The 21,994-nt window shown below is 44.1% G+C and overlaps 1 protein-coding gene across 2 annotated transcripts in view; it reads right to left on the reverse strand.

The window, feature by feature from the left end:
* Nucleotides 1-21,994, reverse strand: part of LOC147683312 (uncharacterized) — a 123,563-nt gene that overhangs the window by 36,201 nt on the left and 65,368 nt on the right. The window contains exon 3 of one of the 2 annotated variants that reach the window (XM_086943764.1): nucleotides 20,839-21,018. In XM_086943764.1, the coding sequence (XP_086799890.1) occupies nucleotides 20,839-21,018 (180 nt within the window). The remainder of the gene's footprint in view (nucleotides 1-20,838; nucleotides 21,019-21,994) is intronic. The other variant, XM_086943765.1, reaches the window with a different exon arrangement.

Genomic DNA, 21,994 nt, shown 5'->3' on the forward strand with positions numbered 1-21,994 from the left:
CTGGATCATACCAAAATTGGCCTACAAAAAGAACTCATAGCTCTCGCAGCCCACCACAGGAAAAATAAGTTGGTTCCCAACCCAATCAAATCTAAACTTGTGATTTTTGGCCACTACTCAAAAAAAGGAGGCCAAGTGGAGGCTAGGTCCACTGACTTTGGACTGTGTACAACATTATAACTATCTAGGGACATTGCTTAGCGAAACGGGCCGCCCACGGGTTCACCTTCACAAACTGCAGGAGAAAGGGAAAAGGGTCACCTACGCCCTCTGTCAATTACACGCTACCCTAGAAAGCCCAACAACAATGACCAGTCAAAGAGTACTGAGGGCGAAACTACTACCATCCCGCAACTATGCCCAACAGGCCTTTCCAAGGAAATTTGGGAATGATCTAGAGAAAATACACTGTACAGCTATTAAAAAGCTATTTCGCCTACCAGCCTGCACCAGGGACAACTTAATTCGCCTAGAATTTAATCTCAACCAACAAAAACTGGAAGAGATAGCGACTCTGAGTAAATACTTCTATCAAACAATGGCGACGCGGGAGAATTCAATGAAGGGCGTCATAAAATGAATCTTTCAACAACCTGGCAATCCTTGGTCTGCTTGTCTCGCCTCTGCCAAAGACCTTCTGCAACTTGCAACAGAAAACTGGGACCTCAGCATAATCAAGTTAATAAAAAAGCAAGTACGACTACGGTCTCACACTTTGGATATGGAATCCTTGGTAGCAAGAGGCTTTCACAAGACCCAAAGCCTGCCCCACACACTGCCCAGTCTCAAACTTCATCTTACGCAGGCTGAGGGGAGACAAGCCCTATATAGAATTCTAGCTGCGAGACTACATCCACTCCCTTTGAAAGATCTATATCCAACCTGAAAAATAAGGTCAGCCATCACGGAGTGCTGCGTTTGCAACTACAAACGTGAGTCCTTGGCCCAAATATTACTCTGCTCCGGCCCTGCGTCTAGTCCGCAGAATCTACCTCAGACCTATCCTCCTCCAATTGGGCACTCGCACAGCAAGGGAGGCAGTCCTCCGTCTCTACACGTTGGACACAGTGAAGCACATGGCCAACTTTGACAAATTTTTCCACCTACTCGCATAAAATTGATAGGCACCTCCCCCTAGGCTGCCAGGGAGGCACTGCTCAGGCCACTTTTTCAAAACAGACTGATTAAATATAAAAGACTGATTATTACTTGATTGTTTTCACCTAACAAAGCAAAAGAGAATTTTAACACTGTGTTGTACATACACTTGCTCTTTTAGATTTTTAGATGTTATACTGTCTTTATATAAACTGTATTTTTGTAATGGTTTTAAGTAACCACACTAATAAAGAATTCATTCATTCATTCACGAGTAGTGCATATGTACTGTGCTTCTGTTGCATATGATATTTGTGTTAACTGATGTGTCCTTTATGTTATGTCTTGTAGGTGGACCACCATCATATACAGTTGGAGAGGTGGATCATTTCAAGGACCCCAACTTCACCAGTGAGTGCCTTCATCAATGCTAATTGTGTAGTGCAAGGATTGAGTGTGATGTCAGATGCAGTGTGAATGATAGATTCAATGTGCATCCCTATCACAAATAAGCTTTTGTATGAAGATTAATAGTTCCGGAAAAGTGGATGTTAATTGTTGCATGTGTATCAGCCTCTGACTGATGTCAAGGAGAATTCATGGCCTATCTGGGATGGACTGCATAATAGAGGCTTTACAGGGGAGCCATGATATCAGTGACAGACGCTATGAAAATATGTGGTAATGGATACACATTTAAACATGGCCGTGGATGTGAAGAATTTGGAATGCATATCAGTTTCACATGCTACGATATTGGGAGCATGTAATGAGCGGTGTCATGGTCCACCATGGGCTTACAACAGTTCAGAAGGAGAGTTTTCATATGCCTCCGTGTGAATTGAGGTATTTATCCAGCATTCATTGTTACATGTAATATCTGCCAAGTGTTCAGTATAGTTAGCAATGTGCCCTGATATGGGTCCTTGCCATTTCAGTCAAACTATGTTGTGAGAAAATGCATGCACTTTGCAGACAATGTACATCTTACTGAGCTGAATCCTATGGAATAGAGACATTGCAGGATGAAGAAGGCACACTAATGTTCAGTACAGATTACATGTATACCATACCATGGGTACCAAACAGCACTGTTCCCAAGCATACTATGTACTGACATGATCATACCTAGATGTGCCAAGGTGTTTCAGTTGCATTGTGCAACAATTGCAATGCCTTCATACGTTGGCCTTAGTAAACCTGATATGATAGATGATAGGCATGTGACCTAAAGTTGTGGGTGGCTATGCTTGAGCACAAAATGGACCTGGCAATAACACTGCTCCAGGAGGTGAAGCCGGCAGTGGGAAGACTGAAGCCATGTTAGCCACATGGAGCCTTTCTGCCCTTCCCCTGTACATAGTTTTAATGTTGGTCATAATGTTTTTTTTTAGCTTAGTTTAGGTTAGTTACTTTATTTATAGTGTAGGGGTGGGTCAAATTTTAGTGGGTATGGGTACTTATTTTTTGTGAGGATTGTTGGGCCCGATTCACAGAACTAACTTAAGAGAACATCCTAAACGTACTACCATTTTGGTATTCACAGAAGGCACTTACTTTGATGTCACATATTACATCATTCATGACATGGTCAGTGACATCACTGATGACATCTCAAATTAGGGAGGCTAGGCAATATTTACAGTCCACAAATGGTCAAGATCAACAGGCAAAATCAAAATGAAGACAGTGGCAGCTGATTTTCTGTGGCATATTCATAAGCACAGGGCAAGGGAGAGACTGGGAAGGTGGCACTGATGAATGCTCCAAACACATTTTCATTGGAAAGAGGTGCAGGCCACATCTACCTCCTCTGATGTGTGCAGTGTCTTCCGTGAGGGGGGGGGTTGTAGGTGCGGCAGCCGAGGGAGGCACACACATATCAGAGGTGGAAGATTTGGATTCCGTGTCTGTAGCAGCATTCATCTGTGCAGCACATGAGGCAGCACAGAAGGGAGGAGGATCTGCTGATTTTTGCAACACAGCAGAAACGTCATGGCGGTAGGTAGCCATGACAGCAGTGTGAGTCCTGCTTCCGCTCCATGGACTCCAAGATGGTTCTCATTGCCACCAGCTGGTTGACAACCTCGCTGGTGCCACTTTGGCAGGGCATTTGTTTATGCCTCTGACTCATTACTCCAGCGATGTCAAACAGGGACTGCTGGAGGCCAAGGAGCAGGGAAATGGTGTCTCGATGGAGACCAGCAGTTCTTGGAGGGTGTCCTGGTCGATGGTTTGCAGGTTGTCATCCTCATCCTCGCTGAAGTCAGGGACAGCGTGCTGGCCAGGAGGTGAGGGATGAGATAGAAAAATGCTAATGCTGAACTCTCCTAGATGTTGACATGAGTAGTCCAATTGACAATCAAGGTTCAAAACATATCACTTTCAGTTCCTCATACTGATGCGTGGAAAACCTGGGGTATGGATTGCAAATTGCACTGTATTTCCCTTTCAGACGACTGGATCTCAGCATTGTTCTCACTATCACTGTGCGCCTACTCTGAGTGGATGGGTCCTGTCATACAAGTAGGATTATAATCACTGACGTTCAACCCATTTCCTCATGAATAGAGTAAGTTATCTGCAGGGTGTCACACATCGTTTTAATAAGACCAATGCACTGGTATGTGTACATGCCTCTTCTGGCTGTTCCCAATTTGGTCATGGCAGCTGACTTACTGCCACACATCGATGGGACTCTGATCATATGTTGGCTCTCATGTGCCTTCAAGACCTACATTATGCAAGACCATATCCAATGTACTGACATGGCCAGACTGCTATACAGTGATATGTGTCAGGCAGTATGCCACATAGAAGTAGTGCTGGGAATGGTGACATGTACCTTCCTAGGGGAATATTCACATAGGAATGGGGCAGCACAGCACTGCATGCAATTAAACAGTGTCACAACGAGTCATTTAAAAAACACAGGCATGATCGTATTCACAAGAATATGGCATATCCCTGTATTTCCCCTTGTGCTGGCGCTAAAAAAAGCTACTGTGCGCCAACACAGACACTCTTCTGCCATGATGGAATGGTGTCTGTGTTGCAGGGATGATTCCCTACAACGCAGGCACCCCTACACAATGGTGCAAGTGTGCCTGTGCCAGCGCACGCTGTTCCCCTGCACCAGAACAGGGGTGAGTACAGGGGTGGCATACAGTCCCACAAATACAGCCGAACCCCGCATTTTTTAAAATGATACAGCTCGGAGCAGCCAATTTGTATGCATCGACGCACTGCCATTTCACTGTAAATATGCCCCATGATCCTCTGGTGTACATCACTTGCATTCAGCCCCACACCCAGTCACATTTAGTAGATGAGAGGAGTTCAGGTGGTCCCTACCATGGCAGCTGAAACCTGTGTGATGTGACCCTGCATGCCAAGACAGCTTTTTTTGTAGTTGTAGTTATATGTAGCGCAAACTTGACTCTAGGTATAGGGAATCAGTGCGCTTTACATGAGCTTCAGTTGCGTTACACAATGACACATTCATGTTACTTTTTTGTAGGCACGGGGAGATTAAGTGGTTTGCCCAGAATCACAGGATGTTGGGCGTCATTGCCGAGCTCGGAACCTGGTTCTCCAGATTAGAGGTCGACCGCCCTAGCCGAATGTAGTTCAATCTAGGCTACTATGGGCATGGCTCTTGAAATGTCCCTACCTGTAGGTACTTCCCATGGCCCACATATCCCCCATCCCTCATGTATGTTGTTTCTCCTCTGAGAAACCTATTCCATGCTATGGATTTGCAAGCTAGGCTAATATGCACATACCCAGGTGAGACAGAGGGGCATATATCACAAACATGTGGTGCAGCGCAGCGCCACAAACTATCTTCCTGCCCTTTATTTTTAGTATAGGGCAGCAAAGCTAGAAGTCTTGAAGCGCTACCCTACACCACCATATTGTCAAAATGACCATGAGCCTTCCATTAATGTTATGTTTAACCTAAATGAGCCAGCATACTACCCTTGGGCCTGCAGACAGTGCCGCAGAGCCCTGGGACATAGCTGCCTGCACTGTACGACATGACTTAGTTGCCCACATTGCAGCAGGTTGCAACTTCCACTGTTGCTGTTGTTCATTATAGCCAGCACTGTCCTGCCCCGCAACTCCTACCACCAACTCCTTGGAGATGAAAGCAGACACATGCTCCTCCAATGGATCCTGCTCCTTCTGGGGTGATGGACTATCACTGCCTGTATTCAATGTTGCCTTGAAATTGATTGACAGTTTCTCATTTGTCCTGCGCTTGCAATCAAGCCAGTACTTTTTACAGTCACTCACTGCGCTCTAGACTTCGACAACACTGTTCACCTTGGCCACTATTGTCTGCCATATGGCCTTTTTCTTCCCCAATGACATGTTGTAGCTGATTAAGAGCTGGTGTTGGTGCTATGTCACCTCCATGATCAAGAACTCATTCTCTTACTCCCTGAACTTGCATTTCCTCTTCCCCTTCCCCTAATACTCTGGCTGGTCATCCTGGCTGGTACTGGGGTTGTTCTCCTGGGCTGTGCTCACCCCTGGCTGCTCCACTGCTGCTTTTAGGTAAGTGTAACTTTTTTTCATGTAGCAGTGTTTTTTTTTTTTTTTTTTTTCACACTAGGCTGTCAAATGTGACGCTAGGACAGTTAATGACTGAAGTCATTAGCGTAAAAAATGTTAATGCCACGAAGCACACAAAAGCGTGAGTTTTAACAACACTTGCCTCTTCCTAACACCACGGAGAGTCGTATTGTCAATCCATCGCTAAAAAGGTGTTGGAATCTGTTGTACCACTGCTGTAATTTATTTAGCGCACCTCTGTGGCAAAACAGTGGTGTGCCAGTTCTTGTAATATACCCCCTAGTCTCTTTATAGATTGTACATCTGCTTTGATTACCATTGTCCAAACCTATTACAAATGTGAAGGTGGCCCTAATGTAGATCGCATTCAAGTTCTTCAAGTCCCATTCCAACTGAGAGAAAATGTATTAGTTGGCACTGGTGTAGCGAGAATACAGGCGATTATTTAAGCTGCAGCTTAAATAATCACATACATCATCTAATTTGTGATCAACACTTATGTGAACAGGCACATCTCCTCTATCGTGCTGCTGGTGTGATAAGTTCACTCTCAGGCCTTTCTTATTTGAGTGTATATGGAGTATAGTGTCAGCTACACCACCAGGATGTCTGAAGCAAAAGGGAATTAGAGAAAAAGACTCCAAAGGTAGCTAAAACAGGTCAAAACAAAACTCTTTAAGTGAAGAATCACCTAAGAAAGATAAGGCGCACAATTGGGCTACACTTGATAACATCCTAAAGAAACACAGTGTGGTACATGATATTGTGCAGAGTACCAATGCTAACACAGACCTTCAACAGGAATCAGAAAGTACTTAAAAGATTTAAACCTGAGACTTACTAATGCAGAAACTAGGATCATTGCTTTGGAGGATAGCTGTAATTGCCAGAGAAGACAAATCCATAGCTTAGACAGCTGATCAAGACCCTAAAATAGGAAATCAGGGACTTAAGAGACTGTAATAGAAGTAACCTCCACTTATAAGGCCTTCCAGAATGAGACAGAAGACTCTTTGATCCCAAAAACGCAGTTTTTGTTTCCCGAGAGAGTTTGAGATAAAACGTGCCCCACTCCTTAATTTGTAATTGAATAAGTCCTGGTACCCAAAGCACTGATATGAAACTTGCGTCCAGTGCAATTAAATGTCCTCCCACTGAATACTAAGGCTGCTTACTCATGAATTCCCCTCAGACCTCTTAAATCCACTACCAGACACTCCCTGCACCTTTATCTCACTCTTACAGGTTCCTGCATTCTCCCTTTATGACTATTTTTCTGTGTTTCTCTTCCACTGTCCTACTTTTTTTGTTTTTCCATTTATTGCTGACTGTCGCTAAAAAATAAGTGCTAGTCCCCCCTAAAAAGTGGTAGTGCCCCCACCGATAACCACTGTCTCAAATTAAGCACTGGTATGCCCACCTTGCTCCAACCTTCATAACTAAGAGTGGTGCCTCTCGGAAATCTTTGATCTTCAAGCCCCTCCGACATCAACACTTGAAGCTTACTCTTACCCAAATAAGAAAAAATAAACCTATGTTACAGAATAGGGCTAAGATCTCCATATCACAAGTCTTTGCGAGAAACACAGTGACCATAAGGAAATACTTTCTTGCTCGTCCTTCCAAACTAATGACATGTATAATCAACACTCCTTTATTGGTCGGTTTAAATTCAGAATTTTCTTTAAAGGTCAACCATTAATATTGCCTCAACCCTCTGACTGTGCCTCATTTCTAGACAAAAAGTCTTAAGCTGGAATGGATTCTTGATGACTTGTTTGTGGGGTCTTGCTACCAGGTTGTAACATACATTTATGTTAACCAAACATCTTGACCATACTCCTAGACACATTTACTGGGGATTACCCAGGCAATTCAATTTTTCCCTATTTACAGTCTGCATTCAAGCAATCTAGGCCAGGCCTTCCCAATGCTTTATAATTATAGTCTGTCTACAAAGTGGGTCATCCATGGTAGCGACTCTATGGTCACACCAGACTTGGGGCCCAGTTACGATGTGGGCTGAAACAGCTCTGACCATTGGTGGGAGCCCTTCAGCCCACATCCTAATCGGTTGGTCGGATTCCTTACCGAACAACCTATTTTGATGGGGTCGGTCGGAAGGGAATAAGAATCGTATTTCCGAATGGCTTCTGACTGCTCTTTACAAAGAGAGCATGCATTCAGTTCGGAATGCATGCTCCCATTATAAAGTATAGATTACAAACGAACATGGTTTGGTGGAATACTACTTGCTGGGATGGAACCGAAAACAGGAGGCAGTTCGGTTCCAGTTTCCACCCGATGCCGGATGGACTATGGCCCATAAGTTGTACAACGAGTTCCGCACATGGTAAGATCCCTACCTGAGTCCCCTTGGTTCTCTTTAGAGGTTGCTGTTCCTAACTAGTGGCCAACTCTAATAGGATTACACCTCCCCTTCTGACTAAAGCGGTGGTCTCCCCTTCCCTTACCTCACAAGTTTCTTAACTTGTAGCTAGTATGATAAATGCCATCTCAATCATAGCCTCATGGAGTCATTTATTAAAGCACTCTACCTTGTCGAGTAGGGTAAGCAAATCAGTATATATTTTTCACGTCAATGGTCTTACCCTAACTGTAATTCCACTCTCACATTGTAGCCCGCATGATCTTTCCTGTCACAACACTTTCTGAGTGAAGACACATACCAGTATTAGAAGAGGGGAGTTAATTTATGGTCAGGAGACCAGACCAGTGGAACAACAGGACTGCATCACAACAGGAGCAGAAAGAAAAAAGGGGAACACTCCCCCTCCAAAGGTCAAAGAATCAAAATGGTAAGTGAATTAAAAACACCAAAAGCAGACCACAAGGTCATTCGCAGAGCAAGGAGGATGGGTGGGGTATTAAGGACTCTGTGCCTAGACTATTTCTCCATCAGATACATCGATACCAAAAGTAAGTAACTTGTTCATCTGATAGAGACATCTAGCCGCAGATTCCTTAACTTGTGAATTAGATACAATAGCCATAAGCTCCAGGATGAGGGTCTGTGAATCAATCCCACAATAGGTCGAGGAGGACCGGCTGACCGAGATTAAGATCCGCCCCACCTCAGTGGGAAAGGATAAGGAAGAAAGAGGGAGCTCTCTTCTAAAGATGATAGCAACCACAGCAAAAACGCAAGCAAGAAATATGCACCAAGAGTGAGGAGCATGTTTCCTCTGGCATAGTGGTACTGAAGTACAGACGGCCATTGTAACCCAACTTCAAGGAAGACAGGCATGGATCCAATTAATTGAAGGGCTAATTGGCCCCACTGGAACTTGGGTACATGACAACTAGAAGGGGCAGATAAGTCTGCAATGTGCACAATACAGGATTAAGCCACCATACTGACTAACCAGAATGTGGCCACTAGAGGAGACAAAGCAAACTGCTAAGTGGAAAGAAGGAATTAAAATATGAAGAAACAGTGCAAATGGAATCCATCCAAGCACAATGAAATGAACTGACTCTTCACTGTCAGGTGGCAATGAGATACATGAATCACATCGGTTACTGCCTCTGAGCTATTGGGCCAGATGTACGACCATTTTTGAATGCGGAAATAGGTCTGCGAACCCGTTTACACATGCAAAAATAGCATGGGGTATGTACAAACCTTATTTTGTGACTCGCTATTAGGGATGGGCGTTCCCTTCCTAATAGCATGCTCAGCCCAATGTACAGATGTTTTGTGTCCGCAATTGCGGGCGCAAAACACTTGCAAATTACCACCCTCTTCAAGAGGGTGTTAATGGGGTCGCAAAAGGAAAGGGAAACGAAAATGTTTCTCTTTTTTTATTGCATCCCGTTTTCCTTTAAGGAAAATGGGCTACAATAAAAATAAATTGCTTTATTTAAAAGCAGTCCCAGGTGGTCTGCTGAGCCTAGCATGCCACCATACCTGGGAGGGCCTGCCATTCCCAATGGGGTTGCAAATTGTGAGAGGCTCATTAATATTCATGAGCCTCTCTATTTGCGACCCCATTGGAAATCTCTAACAGTGTGTTTCACACTGTTGTACATCCTAAATAGCGCCTTGCAAATTGCGACTCGTAAAAGACTCACAATTTGCGCTATTTTGGCCATCATACATCTGGCCCATAGTGCCTTGCCCAAAGAAGAGAATCAGGCAATCCCGGCAAAGAAAAACCGAGCCTGGGAAAGAAGGGGAATTAAATCCTACACAAAATCACCTGACAAGTCAGGATGCCGTATGTGAACCCCAAGTACACTAAGAATGGGTATGAAAGAACACATGAGGCTCCCGCTCTGATACGAGCAATAGAAGAAGAAGGGCCACCAGACACAAACTCCCTTAATGTCAGAGGGGTAAGGCCCTAGAAAAACAAGGTAGACATCCAATGAAGAAGGAGTTCTAACATGGGGAACGCTTCATTCTCTCACTTCTCTTCCCTTCCCCTCACTGTTTATTTTTAAATTATTTTTAGACCGAAAAGGTGGACATCGCACGGCCGAAAGGCCCACATAACAAAACATATCCAATGCATAAATGGACATAAGAAAAAACTTGACACTGTCTTAACAATACACCTATGCAAGTATTGCATGATGTAGTTTGAATATAAATGGCAATGCTCAAGGCACACCAACAATGCCACGTACCAGTACTAGAGGGGGGAACCCCTCCAAGAATCTTTGGTAAGAATGAGTCTGAACATGATGCACAACTGATAGATGTTCTCGAGAAATTGTGTGACTGTAACCTCACAGTCAAGGTTGAAAAATGTAAATTGCGTTCGTATTCAATCAACTACCTTAGTCACAACATTGCAGGGGAGGGCATCAAACCTAAGCTTGATCTTGTATCCACCATTCAGGAGATGAGCCCTTCTTCATCCAAGGAGGCATTGATGACGTTTTTAGGAATGGTAGAGTACTACTCAAAATGTGTAAAGAATTTTGCTGAGCAGAGTGTGAACATGAGGCATCTCTTAAACAAGCATTTGCAATGCAATAGGTCTCGCATTAGGAAAGTTTGAGCTATTGGTATTGTAAATGACATTTTTTTTATTTATGTGTTGGTTTTGAAAATAGGTAAATTAATAGCTTTGTCATTTACAATGCCAATAGTTTTAGCTTTCACAAATGTGACACCTATAGTTTTTGTAATGCAATATGTGTTGTATTTTCACGAAAATCCAAGAACAGAAGTGAAATATTTAAAAAAAATTGTGACATTTATATGACAGACATCATTGTTGTTCGAGTACTTTACGATGGTGTTTGGATTCCTGTAAATCCCCAGTGTTGCAGGGTGCTGGTAGAATGCATGCGCTTAATGTCCCGTGACAAAATATGTGTACTTAGTGTCTGTGCTGGTAGGGGCTAAGCGAGTTGTTAGTTATCTTCCCTAGTACCGCCTAAACTTTCCTTTTAGAGCAGCCAAAAAAGCTGCATTTCAGATATTCTAAAATAATTGTTGCAAAATAAGCATAGTGTTTGGAACTAGCTCCGTGTAGGAAGACCATTACAAGATGAGAAACGAACTCATTGGGGAATCGATCGTGGCAAACCGTAGTCCGTCACATAGCGCTTACGCAACCGGAGGGCGGCATGGCGTGACCTTAAGCTGCGCACGCGCACTACTTCGCAACGTTCTCGTCTGTCGTCCTTTGTCCCGGGCGCTATCTTGCGCAGGGTGATCGGCCTCTGATTGGGTTCTGGAGTCCGGTTGTGGAGCCAGAGCGGGAAGGAAACCGGGAGCGGTGAGAGCGAGGGGGGGGGGGTGGGCTTGTATGGCGGTGGCGGACACAACCGGAGGGCGGCATGTTAGTAGGCGTGACCTTTAGCTGCGCACGCGCACTGCTTCGCAACGTTCTCGTCTGTCGTCCTTTGTCCCGGCCGCTATCTTGCGCAGGGTGATCGGCCTCTGATTGGGTTCTGGAGTCCGGTTGTGGAGCCAATCAGAGCGGGAAGGTAACCGGGAGCGGTGAGAGCAAGCGGGGGGGCGGGGGGCTTGTATGGCGGCGGTCTCTGTATGTGTGTGTGCGTGCGTGCGTGTAGGTGCGCTCCTGTGTGTGTGTGCGGCGGGGGGGTGTTCCGGTGAGTCGGGGGAAGTAGGGGAGGGTGCGCGCGTGTGTGTGCCTTCCTGCCTGCGTGTGCATGTGTGTATGTCTGTGTTCAGGGAATCTGTGGCAGGGGACGTGCACGGCGCCGGGCTGGGCGTGCGCGTTAGTGCACCCAAATCCAAGCTCGTAACACTCTTTTGTCCCTCATTCCCCCGAGTCAGGTAACTAAAAGGCTCCCAGCTGGACGCATCCTTCGGAAGAAGTACCAGCGAGCCCTAAAAAAGCAACCACTCAACCTAGGATGAATGTTGTGCACCAAATGCCATTGACTTGACTAAGTCTGGCTTGTGCGCATGTGCTACCGTAGTCACAACCATAGAGAGATACATGAAATGATGTGAGTAGAGGAGAGACCTGGTCATGATTACAGAAAGAGGCTAAGAAGAGATGGGCATTAGCATTTAAGGGGCAGCGCGACCTTCACTTCAGGATGTAAAAAGGAATTGCAAGGGGGTGGTACGGACAGAGGGGAGACAGGCACACTGTCAAGGCATAGAAGTAGTGTAATGAGTCAATGCTCACATTGCCTGGTCTCTGCTTCCTACTGCGCTTTACAAATGCTGTATGATTGATTATTGATGCCTGCTTGTTGCTCCGACCCCCACATAGTAGCTGGCGACGAGGATGGGATTCCATCCTCGTTGCCAAAATGTGGCATACTCTCCACAAAAGAGACGTGGGTGCAGGTAAATTTTATTGGTAAATCCGGAGTCACCGGCTTGGGCTACCACACTATGACCATCACTGGCAGGGCCGGGCACGCACTCACACATTCACACAAAATTCAGCACATGGGCGCCAAAGCTCTCTCTGCCAACTAACAACAAATTTGCTTTTCTTAGTTTTTTTGTTTTGTTCTGGGGCGACTTACGTTGAAGACAGCACACCCTACCTTACAAATATAGAGTGATTGGTCCCTGTGCTGTTAGTCACAATGTGGTGCAGGGCCTGCAATGTCCTTATAAGTGAACCATCCTTTCATTATGAAAATAAGCCTCAACTGAATGAATTCCCTGTGGCTCAGCAGGGGGGGGAGGGGCGTACTGGCATTCAGCAGTCAGAGACTAGAGCTGACAGGCTTTGCTCTGACAGCCCCATTGTTAGAATCACTTCCCTTCAACCCTGTTCCAGCCCCTGCTCAAAATCCCTGGTTAGGGGTACCCTCCCGGAGCAAGGAGAAGTGCAGGTCCTAAGCAGGCGGAATTCAACACACACCGGTATAGAGTGATTTTATGCGTTTTTATATAGCGTGGACTTTACCCGAAAGTGTCAAAGCGCTTCACAATAGGAACAGAACTGATACATGAGGAGAACATTACAAGTGAACAAATTACAAAAGCAAACGTTTAGTTACATGAGGCAAAAATGACAATTGTGAGCAAACAAAATACAAGAGGTAGCAAACGGTGCATTACAGGAGGAAAACGTGACATGTGTGCAGGTTACAACAGCGCACAAAGTACAATACAAGTAGAGGTATAATACTGCAATAAATGGCAGACACTCAAGCACAAGAATAGTCGCGCTCTCCTGCGTGCTCGCCCCTCTTGTGGTCACACAAACCCCACAATCCTGTTTCTTATTGTGTTGCGACCCTCCCCACCCCACCCCACCCTCCCAGGTAAATCCACTCGCGCCTTGATTGTCCCGACGGCATATCTCGATAGAGCTGGGAAGTTGAAAACAAGACAATTCTGTCAGCTCAACTCCCAGACCCCTAACGTTCACAAAGGGGGTTAAACGGATTACCGATGGAACACAGACCGAGGCAAATATTCTACAGAGACAACACCGCGATAGTATAATGCAGCAAGGTACAAATTAATTCGAAAGCGCCAAATGTAACAAAAAAACAACCGTTTCAGAGCACTTCACATTTGACTGGCGAGAAAGTCTCTAAAAACATTGCATTCTGAGAAAGGGCCAGAAAGGGACAGCACAGGCGAAGGACAGGGTGTTGTTTGGTGCTCGAATGTCCTGCAGTTGATAGCACGGCCCAGGCACAGTGTCCTTCATTACCTCTAACCTAGTCTCGAGACCAAGATATCTCTCGCGCCAGCCTCCTCTGGAACCAGCAAATGAGCAGACGAAACGGCGGCTGGCTCGGCCGCTGAACCATCAGTGACACTAGTCCATTGAAAGCATCTCCGAAGGCGCAAGCCTGTTTGTACATGGAAAGTAATAAGCGTGTATGCACACACTTACATTGAACTTTAGAACAATAAAAACCTAAGGCATGCTCATCACAACACAATTAAACATTTACTGAGGTGGTGCCATTCCCGACACTGTTAATAATTTATTTTGCTATCACTTACATTATATGTCGTATTGCGCTAAAAACAAGTATAATAAAAACTCACCGCCGCAGCCCGGCTTGTACAGGAAGCCAGGCAACCTGTGTTGGGACGGGGGCGGGGCCGCAAAAAGACAGGAAGCCGACGGGAGCCTACCCCGCGCTCCTGTGCCGAAGCGCTCCTGTGCCCGTCAGCCGGAAGATTGCCGGAAGATTTGCGCGTCAGCTAGCGGGGCTCCCATGCTCGTGGAGAGCCCCGCCTGCTGCTAAGGATGACCCGCTGCCTGCCGAAGGAGAGAGGGACACAGGAAAAGAACTCGGTGAGTGGGGTGGGAGTGGGGGGGGGGGAGACATGTACGCGCGCGCGCGAGTGTGTCTGTGTGTGTGTTTGTGCCTGTGTGTGTGTGTGTGTGCGCGTGAGTCTGTGTGTGTGTTTGTGCCTGTGTGTGCGCGTGTGTCTGTGTGTGTATGTATGCATGCATGCATGCGTGTGTAAAAAGATCCGATGACTGGTGGGGGGATGTAAAGTGAAAGTAAGCAGCGCGCGTGTGGTGGCTGGCTGTGTGCGCCCTCAGAGTGGATGGCAGCAGAAGTCAGGAGAGGCGGCTGAGGCGGTAAGTGGGGCTTGGCACCTGTGTGTGAGGTGTGTATGGTGTGTGCGTGTGGTGTGTGCGTGTGTGTGTGCGCGCGCGCGATTGAAAGGCTGACTGGCTGTGCAAAGTTGGAGCAAGAGATGTGCACGGCTGGGGGGGCGGGGCCAGAGGGGGCGCGTCCACGAGATGTAATCGGCGCTCGTGGCCAGATCTAGGTCGCTTCACAAGGAACTCGGTAACAATAGGTCTAGCGAGACCTAAAAAGGTTGCAGACTTTGCATGGTGCGAGAGTTGTTAAAAGGAATTTATTTCTATCAAGAAATGCCTCAATGATGCACCCTGTTTAAAAAACTTTGATCCTAATAGGAAACCCATATTAACCACAGATGCAGGTGTTAGAGGTTTGGGGGCTGTGTTGCAACAAAAGGGGTCTGATGGTTTGAAAACTATCATCTTCTTGTCTCGAAGCTTGAGAGATGCAGAATCCAGATACTCTGTTGTAGAAAGGGAAGTTCTTGCTGTTCATGGGGCTGAAAGAAAACTAAAAACGTTTCTGTAGGGTGTGGACTTTGAGATTTGCACGGATCACAAAACTCTTGTTAAAATATTCAACAAGAAAGGGTAGGAACACTAAGTGGGTCATTGCGTTACAAGAATATAGTTTTACGATGAAGTATATTCCAGGAGTGGACAATGTGGGAGCTGACACGTTGTCACACCTCATTCCCAAAGTGGTGCACTCGACTGGATGTTGAATTGATGGAGGATGAAGATAAGGCCGAATGGGTGTGATTGGTGGAGAGTGAAACAATTTCTGAGGTTAGATGGCATGAGGAGACATCTGCTGATTTTGAGGTGAGTGGGGTAATGTCACTCATTCAGAGGGGTTGGAATAGTAAGAAATCTGGGTCTGAATGCACCACGTCTTACTAGAGTGGGCAAGATGAACTTGGTTTGTGCAACGATTTGCTGTTTCTGAGAACAAGATTGGTCCCTCCTAGTAGCCTCAGGAGAGATCTGATTAATTCAGCACATGAAACGCATTTGGGTATTACAAAAACAAAAGAAAGGGTGCACATTTCTTGTTCGTGGCCTGGTATGGATAAGCAGGTGGTGCGAATTGTGCGTGATTGTCTTTTTTGTGCGATGAGTGAAAAATCAAAGAGTCCTCGGGTACAGACCGTGATTGTAAGGAGGCGGCCCACAGGTCCATGGCAAGATATTGCTCTCGACATTCTGGGGCCTATTCATGGTAAGGGTCTTCAGGTGTATGTAGTTGTGGTCATAGACACATACTCTTGTTGGCCTGAAGTTTCCTTCCGCTCAATCATTGATACTGAACATATCATTTGGTGCCTGGCTGACCTGATGTCCAGAGAAGGGACCTCTAAAACCATTCTGAGCGATAATGGGGCACAGTTAATTTAAAAATAAATGGAGAAGTTCCTGGTCAAGAGAAGGATACAGCATAAGGTTTGTGCACTTTATCACCGAGAGACCAATGGCATGATCGAAAGGTTCAACAAAGTTATCAAAGAAACTATTAACGTAGTAAGCTTAATGCTTTGGACTGGAAGAAGAAGGTTTTAAAAAATGTAGAAATGTACAGATTTACACCCCACAGCACAACTGGAAAGACACCTTTCCAACTTTTCCATGGTAGGTTTCTGAACAACTACCTTTAACCACCGTGGGTGAACAGGTATGGGAGGTTGAGGGGAAGAATGGATGATGATAGCAATGTAAACGTTAGAGAATAACTTAAGGCTACTGATTGATTAAGGTAATTCAACAACAGGAACACTGTGAAGAAAACAGAGGCCAAAGTAGGGAATTTGGTGATGGTGAAACATCCTGGTTTGTCTGGGAATTAATCTAGAATTATAAGTCCTATGCGTGTAATTAAAGATTTTCAACAATGCAGTGAAAACACACGACAATCGCATTGATAGAATCACACTCTTAAGACGAGATGCTGGGGTGCCTGTCTTGGGTGGTCTATGTACATCGTCTGGGGGTGGTAATACTTGTCCTGACAGTGCAGGGTCTTGGAGTGGTGGTAAAAGAAACTCGGACAGGATTGTGAGACCTCCTATGTATTTGAGTGATTATACTTAAAAGTGTATTTGTATTATTATTTGGCATTATTGTTTATTTTCTTTATATGTATTTTATATTATTTATTTATTTATTTTGGTTTTCGAATCATAAGGAAGGGAGGTGTGTTGTATGCTAATAAGCATGTCACCAGCTGGACACTTGCTTCTGCTTGTTTACTGTGGCTGTGCGATGCCATTTCCCTTCCACTGGCATGTGGAATGTTGTATATGTGATTGGAACCAGGTGATGTCACATAGTGATGTATTGAGGGCGGTTAACAGTTAGTTTCTTTACTGGCTGTGAAGGGTGAGATCTTCTGCTGGAAATAAACCAATATCGTTCATCTACTCTGGCTGTGGAGGATTCATTCTTTGAAAGGAGACATGCTGCCTAGTAAATATTGAGCAGGATGCAGCGCAACTGGAGCATCGCAAAAAGTGACACTCCAGTGGCATAATGGCCTTGTAAATACGCCCCGTTGTTTGCCCCTATTTACTGTCTTTGTCTAGACATAAATTAAGAACTGAGCTCTCTCACACAGACAGCACGGGTCTGAAGTGCACGGTAATTGGGACACCAAGAACATGTGGGCTCATTTCATGCATTGTTCGCAGCCAAGGCTTGGGTCTGTGCATAGATGTACATGGTGTAGACAAGCACTCGGCACTCGTTCAGCAATGAAACTGTACTCTCTTGCAGGGTCCTAGATTCTTTCAGACAGCTTCATGCTGTCCTAGCCGGCAGCTCATTTCCCTGCAATCATAGCCACGCATTTTCTGTACTCATGTTAAGGTACACCGAGCCAGGCAGACAGTGGTTCCCTTTCCCTGTCCCTAGTGACACCTACTTTCACACCACCCCTAGCCAGGAGTGTCATAAATCCCCCATTTGAGTTCCGTGAGTGAGAGTGGGAACACTGGGACGGTTTGTGCTGCATAAACCCTTTAAATTGTTGCTTCTGGCTCATTTGTCTTTTATAGGAAACATTAGCATAAAAACAGAAATTCATTAGTTTCATTGCCAGTTACTAGTATGATAGAAATGTGGTGGAGAGTAGCAAATGGGTCAAGCGAGCACAGAAATAAGGGAAGGATGGAAGTCGGAATGGAGAGAAACGTATGATGGATGGATCTGGAGAAGGATAGAAGAAAGGATCGATGGAAGCAACGATGGAGCGGAAGGCTGGATTGAGAGAATAAAGGAAGACAGAAAGATGAGCAGCAGTAAAGAGTGAAGGAAAGAAAGATGAAAAATAAAGAACGAGATTAATGAAAGAAACAAAGAGATGAAAAATAGGCAAACGATGAAGAGAAGGAAAGATGGATAGGGCAAAGGAGGTGATGGAGCAAGGTTTCATATGTAAAGAAACTTGCTTGTATTCAATCCTCTCAAAATAACATGTAACTTATTACCCAACATGTGTTGTGATTGCTAAAACCTCGCTACACAACATTTCTAGTATCTAGGGGAAGCTTTTCTATGTGCTTTTACTAACAGTAACCCAAGTGTATTAAAATGGCCGCTGAAAAACGCGGGAACCTTTTGCGCATGCATCTACTACTTCTACGTAGTGTGACATATCTTGGCTTTTGGTGGGAATTTCTTGGAAACTGCGCTAAAGCATATGCCTTGCTTAAACTAAACCTTGTGTGTTCTGCTTAAACATTAATGCTATAGTTAAAATAAAGTAATGGGGTTAGAGTAGAAATAAGTGGTATACAGTGCATTCATTTATTTTTGTATTCTAATCTTTCTCTCTTTAACTTCATTGATAGCTCGTATTTGGGCCTGAAGGGGATCGCAAACTCCATTTTGAAACTCTTGGTCATGCGCAGATGACATTGAAATCCTCGAAACTTGTCATAGAACTGATCCAGGTCCCATCTTATTCGCAATGTTCGTGGGAATCTTACCTAGTGACCCAGAGCAAGAGGAAGAGAAAGCACAGAAATGTATTGATTGTATATTAAATGAAATAATATTGCTGGGAGGAATAAAAATGCATGGGAAAGTAAACTATGGGCGGAAACCTGAATCAATTAGAATCAATGCAAAATGACCTCATACTGGTATGGTGTGATGACCTCTCCTTGTCTTTTTTGACCAATCAAATTAAGGCAACACATAGAATTTGCAACATTAGGGGGATGGTACACATTCTGAAATGGTATAACTAAGGTAGGCTTAGTCAGTTAGATTGTCCAACTTGTCACAGACCTGTCACTGACCAACTTATGCTGGAGAAGAATCGTGAATGCCGCAGACCTCAGAGGGCTGGTCGAGCACTCTGAAGGAGGAATCAGGAAATTGCTGAGGGAGGATTCTCTGTCACCCAGAAGAGATTTTGAGAGTAGTCGCAGAGAGGGGTGTGACGTTGGCGTTGCACTTACCGGAGGTTACCTGTCCTGTCCGCACCTGATTAGTCAGGAGCCTTTTTCTTGTCCCAGCCCGTGGCCAGGGTTGGTCCTCGCACCATTCTAGGTAAATATAATCTGTGTGGTATGTCCTTGTACCGTTTCCCTTTTTCACCCTTCCCAGGTACCAATGTCTAAACCAATTTAGGAAAGGTCTCAAAATATTTTTCCATTGAATATTATTTTTCTAAATGAAGACTTTAATTGCACTGCTATGGGTTCTGACTCACAAAATATTGCATAGATAAACTGTTTAAAACTTACCCGAGTCTGTGGTTATTTCCATTAAGGTAAATGTTATTCTCTCCCTATTATTCTAACTCCCTTGATCCTTAGATTTAGGACTTAGAGCACTAGTGACAAGGATTTGGTAAGTCATGGTGTATAGGTATTATTAATCCTAAAGTGAATAAAATTCTGATAGGCAAAAAGTTAAGTTGGATTACCGGTTCAAAGGGTGAATGTTTATGGGCCCAGGTGAGTATGATAAACTGAGCTGGTAATCCCGCGCCATCAGAGGAGAGAAAGATGGAATAAAGGGAGGAAAATGATGAAAGGAAAGAAAGGATGATGGAAACAATGAATAAACAAAGTATAAACAAAGTAAAGAGGATGAAAGGTGTAAACAAAGAAAATACATTAAAAATAGATCAAAACATTGGAATAAATGATGGACACATTTTTTTATAAAAAAGATAGAATAAATGAGTGCTTGTTTCCCTGCTTTCTCACTTGGTGCCATTGGAATGTAGTGCATGAAGGTTGTATTTTTTTTTCTGACTACTACTTTGCTCCCAGGCCAGTGATTCTTAACCTGTGCTCCAAGGACTGCTGGGGATCCGTGAAGCCTACTCAGGGTGTCCATGACTGCTTAGAAAATTAAATAATATTAACAGATTAATAAAGTATGCATAAATAAAGATGCAAAATAGACAGTTGAAAATCTTAAACCTTACTTTAAATGTGAAGGAATTTGAATTTGGAAGCTAAAAATAAAGTTAGTGTCCTCAAATTGATTCATGGAAGCATTGGCAGTGCATCAAACAAAATGTAGTATGGACAATGAGTTGCCTCAATTGAATTTAGAAAAGTGCCAAACTTCTCATTAAAATTTAGATTTTTTTTATATTTGTTTGAGAATTAAAAAAAATATTTTATTATTTGCATATTTGTTTGATGAATGATGTTTCTGTATTTTTGAGTATTCTTATGTGATTCAAATCATCGAAAATGTCTAGGCCCACGGGTTCCACTAATGACTTAGTGGAAGTCCCTGGTTTCCAATAATGATTTAGTGGGTGTCCCCAGATTCAAATAATTATTAAGTGGGAGTCCACACAAGTCAAACGTTTAAGAACCACTGCTCTAGGCCATGTAACTATAGCACTAATATTATGGAATAAACTGGAGTACGCACTAGCCTTACATATCTGTGACCTGGCACACATTCTTCACACATCCTTACAAAACATTCATCTTGTAAGAGGAGAAGCCGTCACATAATACAACAAACATAGGACAACAAGCTACATGACTTGTTTCATTTCCAACGGTGCAGGTGGCCTTGTGCACAGTATAGGTTGGGAGGCCTTACATTTTGTGGGACAGTGCTTGAACCTAGCATACAATACACTCACCTCCATATACTGACAACTCTGGTTGGCTGCCTTTTTAGCCAATTTTTCTTCAAAGTCATGCAGTCTCTTAAGTCCCTCCACAGTGTGCATTGCAGCACTCTGGATAATGGCAAGTTTCAGTTCCTTCCCACAACATGCACCCTCTTCATTCAGAGCTGGGCAATAAAAATAAGTTGTACCCTAAAATCAGAAAAAATAACTGAGACCTTGATCTTTATGTATAAAAAGTCACATAAATGTATAAAAACATGTTCAATCTGAAACTTATGGAAAATGTTACTGGTAAATAAATCATTAGCAACACAAACATGTAAAGTCAAGTCTGCCAAAAGCAAATATAGACTGACCAGTGCAGGAAAATGAGAGGGTAACAGTCCAAGAACCATCAAATGCAGCCTTTGAGAAAATAAGCACATATGTCTTAAGTAGTAACATGCCATCAGAGTAGCTGGTTCTACAGCCTGAAGAACATGAGAGAGAAGTAAATGGCTGGAGCAGTATCTCTTATGAGATAGAGAGTGATACTCCTACAACTGTCACAGCTTCTCATTTACTCGATTCGATTCGATTAGCTTTATTCGATTTCAGTAAAAAATCATAAAAGCAACAGCAATACATAAAAATACTCCAATACATTAATACATTTCATTTCTTTTTATGAAAAGAATTAGATGAATTTAAAAATAGATTAAATTAATAGAATAAATCGGCTAATCAGTATACAAAATGGAGCGTGAACAAGTTGATAAAACAGGAGAGAGGTGGCCACTCAATACAAGATCACTTCTCGCCGTCTAGAAATTATTCTATGTAGTCTGACATTATGACGGGGCATATAATGTTCTGGGGTAAAAATCACTTAAGGTCCAAATTGATATAGGACCATCCCCTATTTGAGGCTGCCAGGATTGCAGGCATGGTACGACATATTTATTTTTGAACTTGACGAGTACCAAGTGGCCCACAGTGTTTTTTGCGAGAGGTCCTAACCAGCCCACCCTTCGGACACTTAATATGGTCCCGTCTAAATAGGAGGGCAGAGGTTTATTTTTAGTGAGCCAGTACACTACCTTATTCCTTAGGTCCTGCTGTCTCTCGAGTTTTCCCTTTGGGAGTTCTGGTATTCCTAAGAGGACACACACAATAGGGGCTGCTT

This window comes from Lissotriton vulgaris, chromosome 11, assembly GCF_964263255.1.
Source record: "Lissotriton vulgaris chromosome 11, aLisVul1.2, whole genome shotgun sequence".
NCBI classification, from domain to species: Eukaryota; Metazoa; Chordata; class Amphibia; order Caudata; family Salamandridae; genus Lissotriton; species Lissotriton vulgaris.